Source organism: Ursus americanus, chromosome 13 (assembly GCF_024610735.1).
Source record: "Ursus americanus isolate L20-20 chromosome 13, mUrsAme1.1.p, whole genome shotgun sequence".
Classification (NCBI taxonomy): Eukaryota; Metazoa; Chordata; class Mammalia; order Carnivora; family Ursidae; genus Ursus; species Ursus americanus.
Genome location: NC_142139.1, coordinates 67,413,061 through 67,439,046, shown reverse-complemented (window position 1 = coordinate 67,439,046; position 25,986 = coordinate 67,413,061). Strand labels below are relative to the sequence as shown.

Sequence of the window (25,986 nt, the reverse complement as noted above, 5' to 3'; positions counted from 1 at the left end):
GCCTGAAAAACCCAAATGCTGCCAATGAGTCTGAGAAGCGCAGGGAACTGTGGTTCTTTTCCTGGCCTCCACTCCCTGTGTGACCAGGCTACACAGAGCTGTGGCCAGGGCAAGAGAGGAAGGGTGCTTGTTATAGACGGACTGTTAGTCTCACTCTTACATCCTGTGTGTATGTCCCCAGCGTTTGTCATCTGACCAATATTAAATATGTGTGCACTTAACTTTGACAACAGGAGTACGAGATTTTTAACAACTGTACTGAATACTTCAGTCCATCTTCTAAATGGCAGGAGTAATCAATACTGAATTCCTAACCTCGAATACTTGCTCAGTGCTCACCGATGCAGGCTGAAGAGTCTGTCACTAAAGTTGGAATTGAAGGGATGGGAAGGGGTGGGTGTTTTAATTAGTCTTACTGTCACATTCATTCCCCACTAAATGTCAAGTCAGGCATTAGAAGACCCTATTTGGGTAACTTCTGAGTTCATTTTTGGCTGCATTCCGTATCTGTTCAGGCCCTGAGTTACCCAGCACTATTTTCTCAATCATTCTAGCCATTGTCATACAGTTTTTCTGTCACCCAACCTGTTCCTTCTACTTTTTCTTGTTACCTTTCCATTAAAGTCATCTTCTCTATGGTTTTCTTGGGGACAGGGAACTTATTCTCTTGGAAGATGAAAGTCTTATCTTATCGGGTGCTACGGTTCTGTAGTAAAGTTCCCCACCCCCCGCCTGGTATCCCAGCTGCCTTAAGTATACTTCAGCTTTGTTCGTTGTCAGTAACTTGAGAATAATTTAGACAGGTTCTTCTCCTTCTTCCAGGAAGCACAGACACATTCCTCAGAAAACAAAGAAAAGAACTTTAGTCTACCATCATTAGCCCAGGAACCAGACGACGGCCCTGGAAGTGGGAGTTAGTCCCTGGATTATGTCACTGGGACCCTCGGTTCCAAATTTATCTGGCATTTTACGCCCCTCTGTGTGCCAGGCATTGAACTGAGGGCTTTCTTGTACTGAATCTTAGCTATTACAGTCATGGGAGACCAGCGTTCCCAGTCCTCATTTAGTAAATGTGAAAATCAGGTTCAGAAACTTGAAACTTCACACAGCTGTTAAATGGTAGAGCTTTGATTCTCACCACGGTCCTCTGGAATCCAAGTAGAATGTTCTTTCCACGTTGTGAGGCCTTTGAGGAAATGATGCTTCTATTTTGGACCTAACCTATAGTTTTTCAAAGAGGGTGAAGTTCTTTTGCTTTTTGAGTAGCTGTCAGACAAGATTCCCGGCACCCTGAATTTGTCTATGGCGGGATGCGCTCTTTCTGAACTTCTTTCCCCCACGGCTCTGCCACACTCGCTTGCTGCCCTGGCCAGGTGCACTCCTCACTGCTCTCCCAAGTCCACTGTGTCCTTGGGCCCCCTGCCCCTCCAGGGCCCACCGTGCCTCATCTGCCCCCCCCCCCCCCATCTCCTCTGCTTGTTTTCAAGAGCTGGTTTTCTCTGAGCAGGCAGGCACATCTGTTCCAGGGGTGCATAGCCCGGTCATCTACCCTATCCAGGGATATGGCCCCCTTCCCCCAGCCCACACACTCCAGGTCTGGGCTGGGCTACTATTACCCACAGGTGTGGCAGGCAGGTCAGAGAGGGACAAATAAGCAGAGAGGTCTCTGGAGAGGTCCCTGACCATCCAAAGCTGAAGCAGTCTCCCTCCTGTATGTCTGTGGCAGCGGGTGTCTAACTGGTATCCCCGACTGTGCCCTCCTGCTTGTGTTAGTGCAGAAGGCATTTGCATTGAACCCAGCGGTCTTCGGCTCACACAGTCTCGGAAGGTCCCACGTGGTTCATGTTCATGCCTTTTCTGCTGATCTTTTGCTACCAGGACTCATACTGCCGTCGTCACTTCTGGGTCCTTGCCTCTGTTTCTGCCACTGTTGATGTTGTCACACCCCTGACAGCGTCTCCGCGCCTCTGTCTGGGTTCTCAAAGTGGAGCCCAGTGGTTCACTTTCAGAGTCTGTAAGTACAGCTTTGCCCTTTCATTTTAGGATGCATTCCACTGAGGAACTCAAAGTAGGTTTCTAAGTGACCCAGACTGAAGGGGTCTCGGGACAGTGCCCTCCGTGTCACACGCGCTCTAAGCTAAGGCACGCATGCTCCCGGTGCCTCTGCACGGGCTGTTTCCTGTCTTGCTGGGGCCTGCATTCTCCCTTCAGAAAGAGAAGCCGCCTGTATGTGTGCGCCCTTCACCTTGATGTCGTCCTCGGGAGGCTTAGATGGTCGCCTGAGGAAAGCAGCCTGCGCTGTGGTTCCAGAGATCCTCCGTAATTAGCTGTGCGGGTTTGTCTTCCCTCACCTGTGTCTCTGTTCCACTAGTGAGCAGATTAGAAAGTCTTTGAGATCGGGGGTTGGGGTTTATACCTCAGTCTTCTGGAGGCTCCACAGAGCCTAGCATAGGTCTTTTATAGATCTTGCCTGATGAACAAGACATCCCTGTCTTGTCCATCTTGCGAATTGGTGCTGCTGATAAAACCAGTCTTCACAGTGAGTGGCAGCAAACGTATGCTGTATCCTGTCATTTCAGCTTTCTCGAACTAGTTGGATAAGCTTAGAGAAATGCGTCACAGAGGAGGGCAACTAGAGCCAACTGCTGGCAGGATTACTTTGCTTTAAAAAAGAAAGAAGGAAAAAGCCACGTCCAGGAAATGTCACGGAAGTTGGCAAACCAGAATGATGATGTTGATTAGAGAGAGGAAATTTTATTTCCCCTGTGTCACTGAGTTCAGGGTGTCTATGAAGCCAAGAGACGTTTCCTCCTTTTGCAGTGGCCATTTGGATATGTCACCTCTCCAGTCTGCCAACTGTTCTGCATCTGTCCCCACCCCCACCCTGGACCAGGTTCCCCCTGCCTGTCTCAGGAGGTGTTTGCTGCTTGAAAGAAGCTTCTGACGTTTCCATCTCTTGTAGGTGACCAGGAGAAACTTCGGCATTTTTAGCTATGGCGTTATGAGTTAACAAGATGGGGAAAAGTAGAATGTTTTTGTGGAAGGAAATTGAAGCCACGAAAGCCTTAATTACTTGAATAGTTGAAGAAATGGAAGTCCCACAGAATGGGTGAGCACACTACCAGGCCTGTGCATTTCAGATGAATCCTCTTCATAAGGAGCAATGCCTCCTCTTCTCTAGACATTCTGGCCTCCGGGCCGGTGCTCGGGCCCCGCCTGGTTCTGGCCACTAGGTGTGGGATCCCAAGGGGAGAGAAGGGTCTCTGGGATGTTGCTGTCAGATTGTGCTTTGGGGGTGCAGATTTTATTATACAGCCTTTGCATGATCTGTTTTGTCCATGACCACCAGCTCACCAGACCTTCTCTTTCTCATTGCTGAAGTCATTTAAAGTTTATGGCTTGCCCACTACGTTCCAGGCACCACAAACACAGGCCTCTTTACTGTTCACTCAAGAAATAAAATAAAAGATGGAAGCCTCATCTCTTTCTTTTCCATTTACTTGGCATGCTTGCGTGCATAGGTGTTTTATATTGGTTGGATTCCTTGGCCAAGCTTCCTTCCCATGAGAGGCAGTGCCTCTTTGCCTTGAGCAAGTATCCCACTTGCTGCATGGCCATGGAGGCAGGTGGTGGAAGGCAAACCCTGATGAACCGGGTGGTAGGAGCCCTGTGTTTGCATTCCCAGCTTAGATAGTAAGTCACTGGTTGACTGTACGACCTTTGCAATTCCTTGCCTGTGTTTCCTCTTTTTTAAGTAAGGGTGTTAGATTTTGGAGAAGTCTGAGTTCCTTTGGAGCTCACACGTACAGCATCTATCTGTGTATGATAAAGGCACCAAACTGAGCTAAGATGTCTAACTGGGAAGACTGATTTGTTTCCCAAAAAGGTATAAAAGAATAGAATCATCTTTTACTATCTTTGCATCCTTTTCCTTTCTGTACCGGTGAGGCTGGTGGGCATGTAAACTGGTGCAGCCGCTCTGGAAAACAGTAGGGAGATTCCTCAAAAAGTTAAAAATAGAGCTACCTCATGACCCAGCAATTGCACTACTGGGTATGTATCCCAAAGATACAAATGTAGTAATCCGAAGGGGTACCTGCACCCCAATGTTTATAGCAGCAGTGTCCACAATAGCCTAACTACGGAAAGAGCCCAGATGTCCATCAGCAGATGAATGGATAAAGAAGAGGTGGTCTATATATACACGATGGAATATTACTCAGCCATCAGAGAAAGGAATCTTGCCGTTTGCAACGATGTGAATGGAACTAGAGGGTATTATGCTAAGTGAAATAAATCAATCAGAGAAAGACAGTTATGATTTCACTCATGTGGAATTTAAGAAACAGAACAGAGGAGCATAGGGGAAGGGAGGGAAAAGTAAAATAAGATGAAATCAGAGAGGGAGACAAACCATAAGAGACTCTTAACTATAGGAAACAAACAGGGTTGCTGGAGGTGAGGCGGGTGGGGGGATGGAATAACTGGGTGATGGGCATTAAGGAGATGCGTGATGTAATGAACACTGGGTGTTATATACAACTAATGAATCACTGAACTCTACCTGTGAAATTAATAATACACTGTATGTTAATTAATTGAATTTAAATTAAAAAAATAAAAATAAAAACACCAGTGAGCTGCTCAGTGCATTTGAAAAGTGAACATCCTGTAGTTGGAGGACAAGGATCCCACAGCTGAGCTGGTTTCTGTCTGTCCTCTTCGGAGGTTGCACCCAGCTGTTTCTACTCACCAGCTTCCCTGGAGGGACTGCAGCCATCTCTTAGAGGGACATTTGCTTCGGGATGGGAGGGCAAGCTTTGACCATGGAAACCAGCCAGAGGAGCCCAACGGGTTTACCTGGCCCACAGAGGACGGACCTTTGACCTTGGCCTAATTAACTACCAGACCAGTGACACTTAAAGGAAAAATAACAGGATTTAGCACCTGCTCTTCCTCTGTGGATCCTCTCTGGCCTTTCCCCTCCCCCATGTCGAGGTGCAAGTAAACAGTGGCTCCCTATCTGTTGCTTGCCTTTGATTCCTGGCAGGTCAACAGTATCACAATATTGTGAATGTACTTACTGCCACTGAACTGAACACTTAACAAGGGTTAAAATAGTATATTTTATGTGTATTTTACAACACAAAAATGGTTTATTCTGGGAGTGGGACTAATTTATTGTGGTACTCAAAACGAGGAGAGCTTTTACAAAACTCTCCACGAGTTACACATCTGAACAATGCTTTTACGGTTGGGAAGGTCTTGAGTACCCCTCAGTAATTGCCTTTGGAGTCTTTAGCATATTCATAATTCTCCCTTGGTGAGCCAGTGTCTTCAAGGCTGCCTGTTAGAAGCCCTTTGTATTCAATTATTTGTTTATGGATCTGTTTCCTTCCTCCTTGAAGACAATGTCTGGCCCGCTGGTGTTCAGTGAGTGTTTTTATCTATAATAAATGAATGACCACATTAGTGATGTAAATCCTTGGCTCCAGTGGTTGCACCAAGAGAGTCTCTAACCATACTTTCTAAAGTAGCCCCACCCCCACTCCTCCGTCCCCCGTCCCCCGCAGGGCAGTACTCTCCTTCCTTAATACCTTTTAACCTCCTGTGCATGCACTTTGTTTATTTGCTGGGTGTTTGCAGGTCTGTGGTTTTTTTCCTTCCCATGATAAAGCAAGACTTGGAAGGATGGAGACACTGTAGGTCTTGCTGTCTTGGCACCTCTCTGCTGAGCGAGTAAATGAATCTACAGTCTTGATCTATTGGAAGTAGCAAAACTCGTTCAGATTAGCTTTGGCACATAAAGTGAGGAGGGAAGATGGATAATGTCTTAAGGGAGGCACAATAAAAAGGAAAAATAATGGAGAAATGGTCCTGTGATTTTTCACACATGGCTCCGGCTGGTTTCAGAGGCAGTTTCAGACAAAAATATTTAGTAATATTTGAGCAACGTCACTGTCATGGAATTCTGTATCACCTTGAAGTCCTTACTTTGTAATGCTTACATGATAGAGTAAAATTTTATGTGGCTTTTAAAAATTGCAGTAAAATTTATATACAGTAAAATACACTCATCTTAAGTATTCAATTCAGTGAATTTGGCAAACAAATGCACCCCATGTACCTAATATTCCGGTCAAGAGACAGAGCATTTCCCTTGCCCCAAAAAGCTCCCCGTTGCATTCTTCTACACAATTCTCACCCCAAAAAGCAACTAATGCTCCAAGGAAGTCACCATGCCTTAGTTTTCCTGCTCTTCAACTTTATATAAATGGAATTATGCATGTCTATTGTGTTTGGATTCTTTCATTCCACATAATGTTTTTAGGTTCATTAATGATGTTGCTTAAGACAGTAGCTCATTCCTTTTCACCACTAAGTTATGTGAATATACCACAGTTTGTTGATACTCCTGCTGAGGGACATTTTGATGGGTTCTAGTTTTTGGCTATTAATAATAAAGCTTTGCAACACAATCTTATATTTTTATGGATGTATGTTTTCACTGATCTTTTTTTAAAATTAATTTATTTTTTATTAAAGAGAAAGAAACCTAGCAGGGGGGAGGATCACAGGGAGAGGGAGAAGCAGACTTCCTGCTGAACAGGGAGCCTGATATGGGACTCAATCCCAGGACCCTGGGATCATGACGTGAGCCGAAGGCAGACGCTTAACCGACTGAGCCACCCAGGTGCCTGGTTTTTACTGATCTTGGGTGCGTACTTAGAAGTGGGGATATTGCTAGGTCATAGGTCGTGTGTGTGTGCGTGTGTGTGTGTGTGTGTGTATAGTATTTTTTTTTTTTGGTGGTTTTTTTTTTTGTGTGTTTGTTTGTTTGTTTGTTTTAAAGATTTTATTTATGTATTTGACAGAGAGAGACAGCCAACGGGAGAGGGAACACAGGCAGGGGGAGTGGGAGAGGAAGAAGCAGGCTCCCAGGGGAGGAGCCTGATGTGGGGCTCGATCCCAGGACTCTGGGATCACGCCCTGAGCCGAAGGTAGATGCTTAAAGACTGAGCCACCCAGGCACCCCATGTTTTTTTTTTGTTTTTTAATTTAAATTTTGTTAGTTAACATATAGTGCATGTATGTTCAATCTTATTTGTAGCTACAAACAATGTGAGAGAATTCTAATTGCCCATATTTTTACCAACTCTTGGTAGAGTCCGTCTTTTTTTTTTTTTTTTAAGATTTTATTTATTTATTTGACAGATAGAGACAGCCAGTGAGAGAGGGAACACAAGCAGGGGGAGTGGGAGAGGGAGAAGCAGGCTTCCCAGCAGAGCAGGGAACCCGACATGGGGCTCGATCCCAGGACCCTGGGATCACGCCTTGAGCCGAAAGCAGACCTTCACGACTGAGCCACCCAGGGGTCCCTAGAGTCCGTCTTTTTAACTATAGCCATTCAAGTTGTTGTAGAGTAGTATCTCATCTAGAAAAAAAATACTTACATTGAGTTGAATTCACCCTATTTAGTGTACAGGTTTTGAACAATGCACACAATCATGAAATGCCAGCACAAGATAGAGAACAATTCTATCAGCACCCCCAGATTCTCCCCTGACCCCTGTACCAACTTCATACCACCCTCAGCCTCGATCTGTTTTCTTTCCCTATAATTTTGCCTTTCTTAGTCCTGGCTTACCAGGACGTATTAGTTGTATTTTTTGTCTTAGTTTTCAAATTTATCATTGTCATAAATGCATATAATTTTAAAGGCCAAGTCATTTCTATCAAGTTTATAATGATAAACAGCAGTCTCTTCCCACCTCCTCTTGGTTTCTGATCCCACCTGCAGCCCTTTGTTGTGGTATTTGCTTTTTCATTTCTAAAGAATCGTGCTTCTATTACTTGGTATTTCCATTTCATTAACTGCTTCTTATGGAAGCTAAGGGTTTAGCTCTCTTGCAGTTCCCACCAGCCACGCGTATACTTGTCTGTGTCTGATAGAGACCTCCCAGTATAGATACATCATAATTTTTTCAAAGTTATTATTTATTTTTTTTTATTTTTTAAAGATTTTATTTATTTATTTGACAGAGATAGAGACAGCCAGCGAGAGAGGGAACACAAGCAGGGAGAGTGGGAGAGGAAGAAGCAGGCTCATAGTGGAGGAGCCTGATGTGGGGCTCGATCCCATAACACCGGGATCACGCCCTGAGCCGAAGGCAGACGCTTAACCGCTGTGCGACCCAGGTGCCCCCAAAGTTATTATTTAGATTACTGAGTCTATGTAGTATAAGCAGCAGATGCTGTGGAACGTACCTTCATTCTATTTCCTGTCTTGAATAATGTGTTTCTAGAGGTGTTAATTCTTCTTTTCCTGGTTCTCTGTGGACCTACTTCTCCTTCATATCCAGACTTTCTGACAGAAGTGTTTACCTCCTCCTCATATGTTCAGACAAATGAGATAACTTCGCAGTTCCACTTGCTTGGATTTGTTCTTCGTGGAGTCCTCTGCCCTCCTGCTGCATCTTGGACACTACATAGCTTCTTTTCTGAGCTCTCCATCATCTCTCTCAGGGTCAAAAAAATGAGAACCAATAGGTATCAGCAGAACCAGGGATAATGCGCATATGCGTATAAATACAGGTTAACACATCCATTAATTTTGACCTGTCTACCAATTTTAGGAGTCATATGTACACATGGGTACCTGCAAGTGCAGTCCAGCATCTCAGGGTTCATTCTAGTTTTTTCCCTTTCCTGTAACTCCCTTCTGTGACAGTAAGAAACCTGGCTTCCAGGATTAATGTATTTACTTATTTCATTAGGGCCTCAGCATGTAACCAATCTCTTGTCTTCATGACCATACCTCCTCCCACATGGACACCCTCTTCAGCCTGTTCTCTCTGTGATAGCTCATGTCCCCCACCATCCCCCACGCCCAGGTTGTGGTTGTGGATGCCCTTCTCTTCACCCTCTTCCTGCGGACCCCCCATCCCCCATGGATGCCCACCTTGTTCTGCCTGCCTGTGACAGGCCATGCCAGTCTGGTCCCCTGTGTGGATGCCCTCCCCACCCCCCTTGCAAATGCCCAAGTTGCCCTGTCCCACCTAATGGCTCAGGGCTCAGTTGTTGAGGAAGAGAAGCAGAGGGGCCAAGATACATCTCTTGATTCTGTCTCCCATCCCCCAATGCTTTCCTTTTTCCAATCTTCCTATCCCAAAGAATTAATTCTGGCTACCTATTTGCTTAAACCCAAGATCTGAATGCCCTTGAATATTTGCCTTGTGGATGGGGGGGGGGGGGTGGGGGTGGGGGAGTGGGTGGGTCTCCATCCCAGATCTTGACCTGAGCAGAAAGGAGGTGCTTAACCAACTGATTGAGCCACCCAGGCCCCCCAGTGATTAGATATTTGTGTTTATTGCAAAATGTTCATCACAATAAGTCTAGTTAACATACATTAGCATACATAGTTGCAAAATGCTTTCTCCTTGTAATGAGCAGTTTTAAGACTTACTCTCTTAGCAACTTTCAAATATGGAACACGGTATTATTAACTGTGGTTGCCATGATGTACATTACACCCCCATGACTTCATTATTTTATGACTTGAAGTTTGTACCTCTTGACTCCCTTTACCCATTTCGCCCTCACCTCCACCCCCTGCCTCGGGCAACCACCGGTCTGGTCTATGTATCTATGGGCTTACAAATTCACTCTTTGAGACAGACATTTCATCTAAACCTAGGTAGGACTGGCCCTCTGGACTCACCATCCCCCACTATTCTCTTCATTTTACTAATGTACTAATTTTTAAAAGCATCCGAGATTCCCGCCGGTTCACACTGCTTACTGGTAATAGGTGCCTGTTTGATAGAGCCTTCGCTATCTCTTCGCATCGTGACGCATTTGGAAGCCTTAAAAGCATACCATGTTTAACTATAATTATCCTGTTTTAAATATTGGGATCAATTGGAACACCGTGTTCTTGCTTGTATCTCTTGCAGTTATTAGCAGTTGAATTTATGGGGTCCTGACAGCAGATGATTAAAACTCCAGGGATGGACATTATTCTACTAGTACCTAACCAAGCAGAATGAACATTCTACAAATTCAGTGTGGTAATTTTGTGCCTTTAGATAGGGTTTTACACAAACCCCAATTCTAGAGGAGACTTAGGAAGTAAAGAAAAAAAATTTTTTTTTTCAAAAATGACAGGTTTCGGAAGCATAATTCTGTGATGAATGGCTGCGCAAAAATACTGTTTACACAAGTACAGAGAAATTCCTCTGACAGTGGAGCAAAGTCCAAACTGTTACATCTTGGTTTTGTAGGACGCAGGGAGATGAAAACTGCTTGGAAGAGACCATTGTTTCTCAGCTTGCCTGCCCCTCCCCCGCCACAGGATGAGCCTGAAGCCATTCATTCATTCGTGCAAAAGCACTCTGCTGTAACAGCAGAACCAGCTAGCAAGGTCTAGCATCGTGTTCTTCTTACACCTGGCTGCTCGCACACTTTGGCACCTGAAACTAGGAGCAGTGTTTGCTGTTCAAACACCTTTTTCTCAACCGTGGGCCTTGATATAAACCTATAACGATTTCACAGCATAGTACCCTAGTCTTTCCTGTTTTAAAAAAAAAAAATTCTTTAAATTTTGAATACTGACAGTTTAAAAATTTGTGAAAATATTCTTAAATTATGCTCAAGGTAAATTCAACTTTCTTCTTGTAACATATCCAGAATACTTTGTGTGTCTCTTTTCTGGATGATTTCGTATAGAACAAATTACAAGACAGTTCTAGAAGCCTGTTGGCAGATGCCTTAAGTTGTAATTACAGTTTGCATCACCTCACTGTATGTAGATGGCTGCTTGACACATATGTACCACTTACAGTCGGGTTTGCTTAGGGAAGATGACCAGCTTGATGCCTTATGGACATGGGGAACGTGGGGAATCATTATAGTAAATTACTTCTAGTAGGTGTTCAATAAATATTTAATATAAGTTATCTGTTTATGGATCAATTAAATTGTATACTCCCTTTACCAGATACAGGGTGGAAAAACATCCATAGGTGTATGTGTATTTATTGAAGTTTTTATAAAAAAGTCAAAGGCTTTATTTAAAGCCTCATCAAGCCAACAAATTTTTTTATTGTCAGGGGTGTGAATAGCATTGCCAAGAATTATTTAAAATGTTCTTTTATTATTTGTTTCGACTCTTTTAGGTGCAAATATTTATATATGTAAATTTTCCATTCCTGTTTAAAATTGTTCCAGAATAGTGGTTCTTCACCTGAGAATTTAGATAAGAGAGAGCCTATAGAAATTATTTTAAACTATTTATTTTAATAGTATAGGGTGACTTGTAGAATATGTGTATATGGATGAAAGACCTTCTTCATTCATGCAAAAACACGTACTGAATGTCTAAGGTATTAAGGTGTGAAGAGGTTGAGCTGCCTTCTGTCTTGTCTTTTTTGTTCTGTCCTTTCTCCAAAGGAGCAGAGATGAGGTATGGTTCTGTGTGAATTTTAAATCCTTTACCTATGAAGAGAGTAAAGCTGTAAAATAGATCTAGATTGTGATTGTGTAATCAACCCAAATGCACATATTCTAATTAGTCTGCTAATTACCTCTTGGATTCCATCCCAGTATTCTAGTAGAATATGAGGATGCATATTGCTCCTATCTTTCTATTAGATAACATAAAAGATTGTGTTTTCTTATTCCCCCACAGGTTGGTACAGAGGATATACCCTCCAAAATAAATCTAAAAAGGTATGGTTTGTCATTTACTTTTTAACTTTGAATCTGTCTGCTAGTTTTGTGTTATGCTACCTGGTACAATTTTCTGCTCCTTGCTGTCTCTGGACCTAGTTTGTGTTCTCTGGGATGGCTGTTCTTTAGATCTGAAAACAAATTCTCTGACCTCAGTGTATAAGTAAAATAGCACAAGTCCCATGGACCGTATCTCCCACCGGCCCACTGAAGGAGCGAGGCCAGAGGTGAACTCACACACCAGGTAGGGCCCTGGCAGGCTTCTTGCTCCCTGTCCCTCGAGCTCAGCAGGGTGGTGACACAGTGACATTGTTATTGTTGGCTGTCTCCTTCAGGGGGGACCCGTGCTGCTTCTCTGTCCTTTATCTCCTGTGCTGACATCCCAGAACTAAAGCATCTCCCCATTTCTACTTGAGTCCATCCTTCACTATAAAATGGATAAGCCAGAGCAGTAGTTTTGAAGCTGTGAACCTCACAACCAACCCCAGTAACAGATCATGAGATCAACATCGTGGGTTATTAACCAACATCTTCCAAAAACCGGAACTCTGAGAAGCAGAAAAGAAAACGGAATTCTGTGATGAATACTGTCTCATGAAACTTTTGTGTGAGGTATATATGTTTTATGTATTTTATGTATTTTGAATTATATTTTATGTACAGTTAAGGACTCGGTTGCATGAAGCTGTATTTCATCATGGGCAGAGAGTTTGAAAAGTACTGACCCTAGCAGGTTCCTGTACCTAGTGCCAAAACTACTCACCATCAAGCTAAAGAAAATCTGTTAGTTACGTTAATACCCCCCTCGGCTTTTCCGTTGATGCTGCACTCTGGGGCAGCAGTGCGAGTCAGCACTTTGTTTTGAAAGAGCAACATGGAGAGGACCATCGTATTTCACACTTAGTTCACATGCAAAATAGCTAATTAGGAGAGGGGCAAGAGAAACATTGTAGAATTTATCAAGAAGTGAGTGGAAAAAAAACCCAGCAAAACCCACAGTTCTTATTTTTCAAACATGGGATGAGATGCAAGTAATCTGAGCATACAACTCTTGAAAGAGTTTGGGGCCTAGAGAAACACCCCCCCCCCCTTTTTTAAGATTTTATTTATTTATTTGAGAGAGAGACAGGGCACAGCAGGGGCAGCAGGCAGAGGGAGAAGCAGACTCCCTGCTGAGCAGGGAGCCTGATGCAGGACTCAGTCTCAGGACCCTGAGATCATGACCTGAGCTGAAGGCAGGCACCTAACTGACTGAGCCACCCAGGTGCCCCGAGAAACCCCTTTCTACAGGTTGTAGTCATTAGTAACCAGTGCTGTTTAGATCAAGCTTTCTATATATTTGGCTCTGAAGTCACTATTTGCACATTTACACGTCCACACACCCAGTTTGTTAACGTTGACAGTTTAATAATCTTCCAAAATGAAGGAGTGTTTGCTTGTCATGTGAGTATGAACTCCCACAGTTTTGGTCCTTTTATCCCTCCCTAAGTCCTGATGCTGAATTTTTCTGCCCACAGTTTGATTCCTGTGTTTTCCCATATGTTTTCATTTCCAGCTTAACTACTTTTCATTTAATCTCTTGCTGACTTTAATTTCTCCAGGCCTTCAAATAGAGGACTGATGATAGGGACATTCTGGCTTGAATGAGAGCATAGTAAAACGAAAGCCTCTCTTTCTTTCAGGATCCTTGTATGTGGTTTATAGATACTCCCGTTTCTTGGTTTGGGGTTAGCCCTATCTTTGTTTATTTTACTCGTAATTATAGAAATGATAGTTATTTCGAAGCACGATTAGAGTTAACCATTTTGAAGTTCTGAATTTTTAAAGAGCAAGAAGATTTATGCCACTTCCCAATCTTCTAAAAAAAATGTCAACTTAAAAAAAATGAACAAAACCCCATTCTCAGATAAGATCACACGAACTTAAAGAACAAACACAATTCTTGATTTTTAACTGATGATTGTGAATCATGTTGAAACAAGGTCCCCTGCCCACTTTTCCCTTTCAGAGAGCTACAGTGTGTTAGGATCCTTTTTGCACGTAGAAGACCTCAGTTTCTAAGGCATCCTGTGATGCTCTAATAGATCAGAATCTATCCAGCTTATACCCTTGTTGTTGGCTTTGAAAAGAAAATAGCATGCACCACTAAGGTCTAAATGACAAGTTCTGGGTGTGTTTTTAATTTTTTTTTTTCTTAAAACCCTTGTTTAAACTTTATTTATTTATTATTTTTTGAAAAGATTTTATTTATTTATTCCACAGAGATAGAGACAGCCAGCGAGAGAGGGAACACAAGCAGGGGGAGTGGGAGAGAAAGAAGCAGGCTCCCAGCAGAGGAGCCTGATGTGGGGCTCGATCCCATAGCGCTGGGATCACGCCCTGAGCCGAAGGCAGACGCTTAACCGCTGTGCCACCCAGGCGCCCCCCTTGTTTAAACTTTAAATCTCACCTTTAGGAAGAATTATTTCAGGAAGAGCTTCTTTTAGTTCTTGATAATTCAATTTTGTAATTCAATGAAATGGTAGTACAGACAAGGATGGTGCATTTACTTGATTTTTAAGTTCAAATATCTTCTTGGTGGAGAGCTCTAGGAGGCATCAAGGGAATTTAAATTCAGTCATCATGAATTATGTTCAGCTTTGACACCCTTTCATTAGGAGATCCAGCCTATTTGAAATCCTCTCCTAATGCTGTTTTCCTGCCTTTGCTGGTCTTTAGGGGAGGAGCTATTTGAAAGGCCTTTTATTTTAATGGAAATTTTTGGTGTCACTTAGCAGACCGAGCCCTTTAGAGTGGTGATAAAATGAGCTCGTGGTTTTATGAATTGAAGAAGCCAAGAAGCTTTGCAGAAACTGAGTATTGATCCTGGCAGGATTGTGGAAGTGTGGATAAGGGCAATATCTAGAAAATCATTAGTTTATTTATTTTTTCCTCAAGTGAGTAGGTTGCATTGAGAAAGGAAAATCAAAATTGAGATAAGCTATAAGTTAGTAATCTATCCCCCAGGTTTATCCTGCCTTTCTGTGTGTCAAATGGCATAGGAAAAGTTCTACAAGGCTCAGATTTACCAGAGCAATTAAGTGGATATAAGTGAACATATGTTATCATGGAAGGATGGTGCCTACAAATAACAGGGCAGTAATGCAACAAAATAAATATTCTCTTAAAATGAAAGTCATCATATCTGTACATTCATTATAAATTATCTGCTTGTAATCTGCTTGGGTGTTACAACATAAGATGTTGTTTATATTTCAGATGCTTCTATCTTGGATTTCTCCCAATTATTAGGAGGAGACCAGTTATCAGATTACGAATGCACACAAATTTTAATTGGTCCTTTATCTTCTTGATGAGAAAATTTTTCTGCAGGGATATTCTCTGGGATAAGCAGTGTTACATCTTATTTTAACCTCCAAATGTTGCCCCTTATAACTACTGCTTTAAGTGGTTCATCTTTTACCAACTGTCTCATTCCTCCCCCACCCCACCCCGGCAGCCCCCATTCTACTTTCTGTCTCTATGGATTTGACTATTCTAGATCCCTCCTACAAGTGGAATCATAACAGTATTTGCCCTTTTGTGTCTGGATTATTTCACGTAGCATCATGTCCTCAAGGTGAGTTCTGGGCCATCAAGTCTGGTTCTCCACCAACATGGCAGTCAGCGAGACATTTACCTCAGCTTAGCAGATGGAAGAAACACCCAAAGTTCCTTAGACACCCTAAGGACAGATCTGGAGCTTCAGAACACCAGAAGTTAGGCCCCAGAGGAATTACATGTACACTGAATTTTTGTTTAACTGTTTGATCAATTTTCCAAAATCACTTTGAATCCTGCCCCTGTAATGAAAGAGGTCAGTGTCACCTTGCCTCTCTCTGTGTTCTGGGCTTTATCAATAACGGATTGGCATAGTACTTTCTTACTTATACACCCCATGCCTACCCCTTTCTCAAAGTGAGGAGGGGAAGGTAATTTTTTGTTGTTGTTGTTGTTCTTCCTGCCTGGCCCCTGAAAGGATGGTCATTTTGCTTTTGACTCAGGCAGTGGCGGGATCTACCCCGTCATCACCAAGGCTGGGAGCAGCGCAATCTCCAATTTTCTTACTGGTTCCTGTTTTGTTGGCAAAGGGCTAAAATGGAGATACAAGACTGTCAGGTAAATATAGCACACGAAGCCAGACACAGGACTGACTGACCCCAATGGGAATTAACTAGGTTTCCGTCTCTGGATCGATTAAGGATCACTGGGTACATCTTTGACCCCGTCTCCCAGGTAGGAAGATCTTCCTTTCCCACGGTTGTGGTCAGCCCCCCCAACCCCGCCCCGCCCCAGACAGAGAATGTCTCACAGGGTCGCACTGATCTCCACAGGTGCAGGGCTAGGAGCAGTCGAGCCAGTGGTGCCTATTAAATAGGTTCTCCTACCTCTGCTGGTCTGGCATGCAAAGTACCCTAAAACTAAGAATAGCAATGCCTTTTCCAGATGGCAGTATTTATCGATGAGCGTATCACACAGTTAAACAACAGAAGCCACTGGCATTTAGGAAAACTCAGATCCATGACCTGCTTTCTGTTGGTTCGATCTGATCTTCACTTCTTCAGTTTCTACTGATCAGTTTCCAGTCTTTTTCTTAGGCCCTTGTGGGCCTTAGTTTTCCCATGAGCAGCGTGACAGCAGTGATACAGAATCACCTCTTAAGAATACGGAATGGAGAGCAATTTGAGACTGGGAAGTGCTAAAAATAACCAGATAACTAGTACTAATTGATTTGGGGCACATTTGGTTTAAGTGAAAGTGCTGAGAAGGGATTGTTTCGGAAAATCACTATAATTTTATGGGCTGCTAAGTACATAGCCCTCCATGTCACTAATTATGTGAAACCCTTTCAGGGCAGCAGATCATGGCATTAGGACCTGGAGGGTTTTAGGAGCTCGCTGTGGAACCCCTTACTGTTATTGCCGCTCTGAGCAGACCTGGATACGTTTGCCTGTCCACTTCCGAAGCGCTTCTCCCATGCTCTGTGAACCCCACTCTTAATTTCTGTCTTTCCAGCCATGCTTTCATGGAGGCGCAGTCAGTGTGGTCAGTCCTGTGAGCCTGACCACACACTCTAGCAGCGGTCCAGGTATCCTGTCTCCTCCTCATTCATTCCCAATGCCATCTATGCTCTTTACCCTGAGGTTTTTATGGCCGTGTAACCGATCTTCTCTCTGTAGGGGATTTTCCCTGAAACGTACATCCATTTGAAGGAGGCAACCGTGGAAGACCGAGGGTAAGTCCAGTCCCAGGAAGACACCTAAAAAATGGTGAACGTGTCAAATTATCATTAAAGAGTTTCTCGTGTACGTTATTGCTCTCATCTCGTCAGTTGCCCTTCTCACAGGAGAGAGAAGTGAATACAAACTTTTTCCTGAGATGACTCCTTCTTTTGTAATTGCTGCTGTCTGGCATCCTTCCCCAGGAATAGTAAAGACAGAGAATGAATGAATGAAGGGCCTTTGTCTTCCTCTTGCACTGCCTGCTCACTGAGTGTGTGTGCGCACCCATGAACGTTGGGCACTCTTTCACTGCTAAGATCTCCGAGAGCCTCCAGTTTGGCAACCTTGGGAGAGAGATGAGCAGCTGCATCCAGCAGTAATCAGCTCTGAAGCTTACGCAAGTCAGTTAGCCTTACTGCACCTTGGACTTTGCCAAGACAGATTGGAGGAAATAAATCTGGCCCTACGTTGGCCATGAGCCTAATGTGAAATTATGAAATTGTGTGAACATGCTCTGCAGATAAAATCCATTAAGTTTTGGATATTCTAACTTCTCATCCACTTACCAGTTGTCCTGGAAAGTGCTGCCTCTGTGGAGACTGAGAGGGACTAAGACACTCAGCCTAAGGTGGGAGGAGTGGCTGCTGGGTTGGGGAGCCCATGGGCAGGAGAGTTAAGGAGGGGAAGGAGAGCCCGGAGCAGGACTGGAGTCCCAGGGTTGATAGAGAGGAGAATGGATCAGAGTCACGCAGACGCTAAGCATCAAAAGAACATTGTGAGTTGTAAGTTCTGCAGACTGCACGAGAGATGGAGACATGCCCAGACTCACACAGCTCTTCAGTGGCAGAACCAAGATGGAAAACCAGGTGTCCTGCCTTCCTGCAGAATCTTCTTTCCAGGGGACCATTCCTGGGCAGCCTCCATTGTCACTAGCCGCAGCCACATTGGTGGAAGGGCACGTAGGGAGACGTATCCCCACTAACTAGGGTTGCCAGATGAGAATGCAGGGTGTCCAGTTAAATTTGAAATTCAGATAAAAACAAGTAATTGTTTAGGTAAATATGTCCCAGGTATTTCATGAGTCATACCTCCACTAAGAAATTATTTTAATCTATCTGAAATGCCAACTTAACTGGGCATCTTGTAGCCTTATTTAAGTCTGGCAATTTAAGTCTGGCAATCCTACCTATATTTCCCATTTGTTTGCTTGCTCTTATTTTTCCTTTTGCTCATCGTAAAAATACCAGAGAATTAATGTGAATAAAGATCAGGCCTGCCTTGTTGTGAGTCTCCCGTGAGCCAGTGAGGTATATGGTATATACACATTTTCAGTGTAGTGAGGCAGCAGATGAGAAGAAAATCGAGCCCCATTCCCCAAGAGGGGGGAGCCTTGGTCCCCACCAGCAAGTCCTGAGTGAGAGTCCCAGCCCCACGACCCTCGTGCCTTGCACACTTCTCCACCCACCCTCCCTAACGGAATGGTGGCTTGGCAGAACCAGCCTGGCTTTGCAGTTGCTCCTGTAGAGATGTAAAATGGGGTGGTCAGAGCTGGGCCCAGCCTTTGCTCCATTGCAGAAACGATTTATTTTGAGAGCCGTATTGGTAAGACCCTTCTTTTCTCGGGTGTAATAAAGTCTGCTCAACAGACTTTTATTTCCAGCCAGACCAGCCCCACACCCATCTTTGCGCTGTGGGGAATATGACCCCTGTCAAGAAAGGCAGTGATGGTCAGCCCAGAGTAACGTAAGCATCTGTCTGGTTCTCCTTAGGCAGCATGAGACTGTGATTCCCGGGGAGCTCCCGCTGGTGCAGGAGCTCACGTCGACGCTGCGAGAATGGGCTGTCATCTGGCGCAAGCTCTATGTGGTGAGCTTTCCCCTGGGTCTTGAAGCTGTGGCATCGTTTCTGGGCTCTCAGCCCATCTGTTCTGCTGCAAGGTGTTAGCAACGTCTTAGCTGTCTGCATGGGATCGGGTACATGTTAGCTGGACCGTACAATGGCTGATGACCAGTGGATGGATTCTCATTGTCCTGGAGTAGGGCCATTGAAGACATGGGATAGTGGAAGAAAAGTTGGGACAGGCTCTTAGCCTCGACTGGTATCCTGGTGAATAGGAATTTGTCAGTGTTTCACTGCCCAGCCGCATGAGGACTCCCAGGAGGGTGGCATTCTTTACTTCAGCCAGCGCACCTTATAGACTCTGCAACTTGAGTGGTATTAAGCCATGGTCTGAAGAGTCTTTTCAAGGCCAACTCAAAGTACCGTGTCTTGCAACAATGGTTTGACCTCAGAATGCTAATAAGATACACCAGTTCAGTGGGAAATGACACAGGAATGAGCAAGTTCTCTCCATGGTAAACCATAATAACAAGTTGTGTGTAGGTTTGCAAGTAAGAACAGGTAGATCTGGCCTTTAATATTATCAGAATGAAAATACCTGGGCATCTATCTTGCAAGAGGCCAGGAATGCTCCAAGGCCCCTGGCAGCAGCTCTTTCTTTGACGTTGGAATGCACAAACACCGTTTTCTTAAAGTTCCCTCTTTCCTGGGGACCTGGAAGGAAGTAATCATCACTAGGTCCTGCCTTTGTAAGCATCTTCTCCGGCTGACCAGAAATTCCCAAGAGGAAGTTTTATTTTCTCATTCGATGCGTGGGAGATGAGTGCAGCAAGGGAGTAGACTAGACTCGTTGGCCTGGAAGCCATTCTCCATCCTTTATGTGACTTTGCTTATCTAGGTTTTTGTTCAGTCATGTGTTGATTCTTCATTTGAACTCTCAAAAGCCAGTCTTAATAACTTAGGGAGAACACCTTCCTCCAGATGCTTAGTACCAAAAGCAGTAATCAGAAGCTCATTCTAGCATGACTTCCAAGAGTTAATATATGATTTCCTTTCCATCCTGGGCTGTTGTTACCCATGATGGATCACAGCAGCAGAAATCACCAACCCCTTTGTTGGGAAAGCACAGGATTTTTCTCTGCCTGCCCATCTTTCAAGGCCTAATTCAAGTTCTTTTTTCCTCATAATGTAGCTTCTAAACACAGCAATCCATAATGTTTCTGGACCATAGGAGCACTTACTGCTGAGCCCATCATCTGGCCCTTGGGGAATACTGCCTTGTAATGCAAGTGATCTTTTGATCTCTTTATGTGTAATTGAGGAGAGAGCTACCTGTAAGTTCTTAAATCACGAGGACAGACGTGCTGTTTTAAGCCCTTTGGCCTGCATTGATCATCTGGTGCCTCTGTTGAAAGCACTCTCAGGTTCTGGTTAATTGGTTAGTGGCGGATGCAACAAGTCTGAAAGATGAGGAATGCATATACTTGGAGAGCTTCCTTAATGCATTCTCTCTGGAAATTGGTGAGTGGTGAAACATACCGCTTAGTAAAGACTGGGAAATGAGATTTTTAAAGTGGTAATGTTGGGGCACCTGGGTGGCTCAGTCGGTTAAGCAGCTGCCTTCTACTCTGGTCATGATCCCAGGGTCCTCCCGGCTCGGCGGGGAGCCTGCTTCTCTCTCTGCCTGCTGCTCCTCCTGCTTGTGCTTGCTCTCCGCTCCCCACCCCCACCCCACCCCCGTGTCAAATAAATAAATAAATAAAATCTTTAAAAAAGAGAGAGAAAAAGAAATTGTAAACAAAAAAGAAAAAAAGAAATGAAGTGGTAATGTTGGAGAGTGGAGAATATGGATGAGGTAGACTTTTCCTCTTGTTAAGACACAACTCCTGTGCTCACTTCATTATCTGTGTCCTCCACGTGTTCACAGGTGACTGACTGTGCCCCGCCCATTATTGATAGAAATGAGAAATAAGTCAACCAGGGAACAGGAAGCCTGATTCGTGAATTTGGGCTTCCAAAATCCCTCAGTAGTTAGGTGCGGGTAAGCCCAGGGTGAAGATTTCCTGTGAGGGCATTTCACTATTTAAGAGCAGAAATGGGTAGGGAGGAGAGGAAGGAGGGAGAAAGGGAAGAAGGGAGGACCTCTGTCTTCTCTCAGAGGGCAGCATATTTCCCATCTTAATTTTGGCAGCTAATCAAATAATCATTGTGTTAATTGTGAATATTTAAAAATGTCTGATAGCTGTTATAGATGACTAAAAGACATTCATTGTGGGAATCCTAATCAATTGGTAGGGCCCAGCAATCTGCTTCTGCTTTTGATACATGCTTATTTATTAAAAAATAATCCACTTAAAATGGGTTTGTTATTAATCATGACTTTCTCTGTTGTGTTCCCATTCCTAAAATGCTGACACTTCACTTCAAGCAGGATTTCTGAACTTCTTTCTCAAAAACTTGCATCAAAGTAACAAACCTTAAAATATTATGCTTCACTGGGTAAAAGGTAAAAGGACCCCAAATCTGTAGTTTTCACCCCCCCAACACGGTTTTATCAGTGTTTTTGTTTTCTGATTCTGTAAGTTCTTTCAGTTTGCATAGAGATAAATACTGATTTTACTAATCTACGGCAGTGCTTATGTTTCTCTTACTTTTTTTTTTTTTTAAAGATTTTATTTATTTATTTGACAGAGATAGAGACAGCCAGCGAGAGAGGGAACACAAGCAGGGGGAGTGGGAGAGGAAGAAGCAGGCTCCCAGCAGAGGAGCCTGATGTGGGGCTCGATCCCATAATGCCGGGATCACGCCCTGGGCGGAAGGCAGACGTTTAACCCACTGAGCCACCCAAGCGCCCCCCTGTTTGAGATCTTTCAGGACACTCGTAGAGTCTTAGAACCTCCACAGTTCTCTACAACTCATTTACTAGTTCTCTCCTTTTCAGTCTGTGCTCACGAGAAATGTACGTAGTAGATCCCGAGCTTTCTGTGAGAGGAAACTGCCATCCACTCACCAGTGTAAGCCCAGCCATGTAGACACAGGTGACTGTTCTAGACAGGAAAGACGTTTGCAGAGTGGTGATTTATTTTTAGCAGTCATACTGTATCCTTGTGAAATAACCATAAATGTGTTTTAAGGGGGGAGGAGTTCCTTACACTGAAGAGAGGAGAACCCACTCCTCCAAAGCAGAAAAAGAAACGATGACAATCCCCATGTGTGCCTCCTTTTCCTCTTTGTTATATTAGTATTACTTTGTCCCATTTAATTGTCTTTCCTGGTGATGTTGGCTTTATGCTTTTGGGAGGAAGCAGGCTGTACGAGACAAACACTGGACTAGAAATTCGGAAGCGTGGTGTCTCATCCAGGCCCCTCCCTAGTTAGCTCCATGGTCTTGGCCAAGTCACTTGATGTTTGCAAGTGCCGTCTGGATTCTGCCTTCTTGTGAAAGTGATGTAAAATCTACCTTGTTAACTCCATGGGTCTGTGCGAGCATGAAGAGAGGTGCTGGCCGTGAAGTCATTGTGCAGACGGAACATCCAGGCTCTGCACATGGCATACTTACTGCTGTCTTAGCTTGAAACAGTAGCTGCTCTGGACGTCCTCCCTCTGGGCAGCCTTGACTTGGCATCCCTCTGACCCAACTAGGAGTCTCTGAGGCTCTCTTGTGTGTGCCCTCTTCCCCCGCCCCATCCAAGGCCACTTCCTTTGCCTTGTGTTATCATCTTAGGCGGAGTGGCCTTGAGCACTCAGTAAGCAAGCTAAGTGTTTCTCACCACAGAGAGCAAGCCTCCTTCGTTTAGGCTCAAGTCCGAGAGGCATGGATCATTCCGGCAAAGAAAGGGGACACCTGTCAATGCAGAGTGCAGATTCACAGCAGTTTCTGGCTTTGTCTGTACTACTCTTCCTCATTTGGAGCCTGTGTAGTGGGTGTGTTTTCAGTGGTTAATTTGGAAAGGGGAAAACTTTATGAATGAGGAGGTGGTCACCTAGTGAAATGACAAGACTGTGGACGCTGGGGTCAGACAGGCTGCCGGTTCCTAAAGTCTGGCTTGCTGCCTTACTTAGTATTTACTTTTATATTCAGAAAAAAAAAATCAAACCCAGTAATAGTTACTGCAAACAAACAAACTACAACAGAAAGAACTCAGATCCTGAAGGCAGGGATTTGGGTCCAGGGTATGCCACTAGCTGATTCTGCAGCCGGACACAAGTCCTTTGACCCCTAAGTTGTCCTTTCCTCACCTGAAACGGTAACTATATATTATATATGCCTTGCACATTTGCTGTAAGGATTTCGTTGGATCATCTGGATAAAACTTCCAGGACAGTGCTGGTGCTTTGTCATCAAACTGTGACGGCCCCTGACTGTCCCCTTACAGCACTGCTTCATGTAAGAGCTCACTGATGATGGCAAGTGTCAGAAGAACTAGACTGCACGGTGGAATTCTGCCTCGAAGTCATTTTAGGGTGCTCCCTCCAGCTTGGGGCTGACGGGTGGGCTCCCTTCCAGCTCCGTGTGAAGGTAACCGCCGTAGGTCAATGGTTTGTAAGTACTCTGCCCATTATTCTCGATTGCCTCTCAGGATCATTTGTTCTCCCCAGCCTGAGAAAGTGGTGAGGAATAGATACAGTGAGCTGAACTCCGGCCTTCTTTCCTTTCTAGCAGCACATCTCCCTTGTTCGACGCGAGTTCCTCTCCGCCAGCTGGAGGGGCGGATGCCTATGCGTTGATTTAGACATGATTAGACTGATGTAATACCCAGATTTCCCTTCTCACTAACAAACCAGCTACACTTCTTGAATATGTACGAGTCTACATCCCACATTTTATTTTCTCAAGCAACAATCGGGATTTGAAAAATGACAAGTTAGAATGTATTTGTGGGGACGGAAGGAGGAACATTTCTGAAAGAGGGACTGTCCTGGAGATTCTGAGATATTTGGTGATGTTAAACACACTCTCTTAACTTGTCACCCCGAGATTTAACTCAGTGCTGTTCCCCACCTTAATGGTGGTTCAGTGAGTTTTGGCCAGCCAGGCTGTGTTGTCCATATAATCTTGGGAGACGGAGTCTAATCCTTTTTCCTTACAGAAAAGAGACACGAGACAAGCCTGGTGTGGAAGGTGGTTAATATGCATTGTTGGGGCCCCTGGGTGGCACAGCGGTTGAGCGTCTGCCTTCGGCTCAGGGCGTGATCCCGGCGTTATGGGATTGAGCCCCACATCAGGCTCCTCTGCTGGGAGCCTGCTTCTTCCTCTCCCACTCCCCCTGCTTGTGTTCCCTCTCTCGCTGGCTGTCTCTGTCTCTGTCAAATAAATAAATAAAATCTTTAAAAAAAAATATGCATTGTTGAATCAAGTGAACATAATTGGTGAAATGTAGTTAATAGAATGGACTGATCTTCTCTCATTTATTTATTTTTTAAAATAGATTTCTTTATTAGAGAGAGAGCGCATGCACGTGAGTAGGGAAGGGGCTTAGGGAGAGACAGAATCCTAAGCAGACTCCCTGCTGAGCAGGGAACCCCATGCAGGGCCCAGTCCCAGGACCCTGAGATCATGACCTGAGCTGAAACCAAGGGGTTAGATGCCCAATCGACTGAGCCACCCAGGCGCCCCTGATCTCCTCTCATTTAAAATTCTCCAGGACAATAAAACCTTGAGCTAATCTGTAGTTGTATAAAAATCTGGAGGGGAGAAAGTGCCCATAACTGTGGTGGGGGTGGGGAACTTGCCAGACACAATGAATTGCCTTTCTTCCCATCATTGCATATCCACGCAGATTAAAACTACTCAAGTCTAATCTTTTTGAACTGGTGGTTATTACTGGCCGCTGCAGCATATGCTCTGAAATGTAATTAAGCTGGTCTCATGGTTGGAAACCAGCGTCTGATTGCTTATTACCAGAGACAGAAAATTCCCATAGAAAACTTGGTCTTGTTGTCAGGGCATTCCATCTGTGAGTGACAAGCCCTGCTTGGGCCTGGAGCTCTCCTAATAGACAAGATGAGCCGCCGTGGCGGTGACCAGGACAGGACAGGGGGTGCACTTTGGGTGTTTTTCCAGTTTTGTTTTACCCCGTCTTGGTTGCCTGTCTCTCAGGATTTCTTGCGCTGCTCCCTGGGGCAAAAATAGCCTTACTGGAATCTTTTCTTCAAAAATGAGGGTTTTGCTATTCAGGCAAAGCCTTTTTCTGGCAAAGAGAAGAGGCACAAGGATGGAGAGGAGGAGTGTCAGGGCCCCATGGATTCCCTTTCTCCCAGAGTGTGGAGGCAGTGCAGTGTGAGGACACACAGGAACCAGGACACCACTCGGGACCCCAGGAGTTACAGAAAGGAGAGTCACTGCAGAGAGCTCTGCACAGGTGAAATTTGATCTGGAGCCTCCCTGAGCCTGTGAGCACATCAGGAGGGAGATGGTCAGAGTCAGACACAGTTAATCAGGAAGTTGCTTGCAGGAGTAATTAAGTTTAATGTCTCCACCATAGACTCAGAGGCGCTCAGCCTTGGGAATGGGTCTCAGAGCCAGTCCCTTTGTTTTACAGACGGGCCTATCTCAGGGGGAATGATTTGCCCAAAGACATTTCGCAAGTTAATGATAGAATTAGAGATAGAGACCAAGTCCCCACACTTGCTGTCAAGCCCTTTTGCCTCTATTTTTTTTTTTTAAGATTTTATTTATTTATTTGACAGAGGTAGAGACAGCCAGTGAGAGAGGGAACACAAGCAGGGGGAGTGGGAAAGGAAGAAGCAAGCTTCCAGCGGTGGAGCCTGATGTGGGGCTCAATCCCAGAACGCTGGGATCACGCCCTGAGCAGAAGGCAGACGCTTAAGGACTGAGCTACCCAGGTGCCCCAAGCCCTTTTGCCTCTAAATCAAAATCTGCGGGCAAGAGGAAAGGCTGGCAAACAGAGGAGATGGGGAGGACCAGAGAAAGGTCTTTTGACTGTCTTCTGCATTCTTTGGGGAAGTGAGGAATAGAATCCAGGTTTTCTGACACTGGGGAGGTGGTGCCATTGTCCCAGTGGTCTCTAGAATTTCTGAAATACTCAGTGGAGGCCTTCTGTATCCCTCTTTGCCACTGCTGAAGGTAAAGCTGTTTTTTTTTTTTTTCCTTGTGACTTTGTTTTTATCTCCAGAAATTCTTAGAGAAAGAGAG

The 25,986-nt window shown here is 44.5% G+C and overlaps 1 protein-coding gene across 4 annotated transcripts in view; it reads left to right on the top strand.

The window, feature by feature from the left end:
* The window catches only part of DOCK5 (dedicator of cytokinesis 5), a 211,381-nt gene that overhangs the window by 64,449 nt on the left and 120,946 nt on the right, over nt 1-25,986 (top strand). For 2 of the 4 annotated variants that reach the window (XM_045774032.2, XM_045774031.2), the window contains exons 3-5: nt 11,690-11,730; nt 16,950-17,005; nt 18,761-18,857. In XM_045774032.2, the coding sequence (XP_045629988.1) occupies nt 11,690-11,730; nt 16,950-17,005; nt 18,761-18,857 (194 nt within the window). Of the gene's footprint in view, nt 1-11,689; nt 11,731-12,065; nt 12,343-16,949; nt 17,006-18,760; nt 18,858-25,986 lie in introns of those variants that run through there. The other 2 variants (XM_045774033.2, XM_087866608.1) reach the window with 2 other exon arrangements.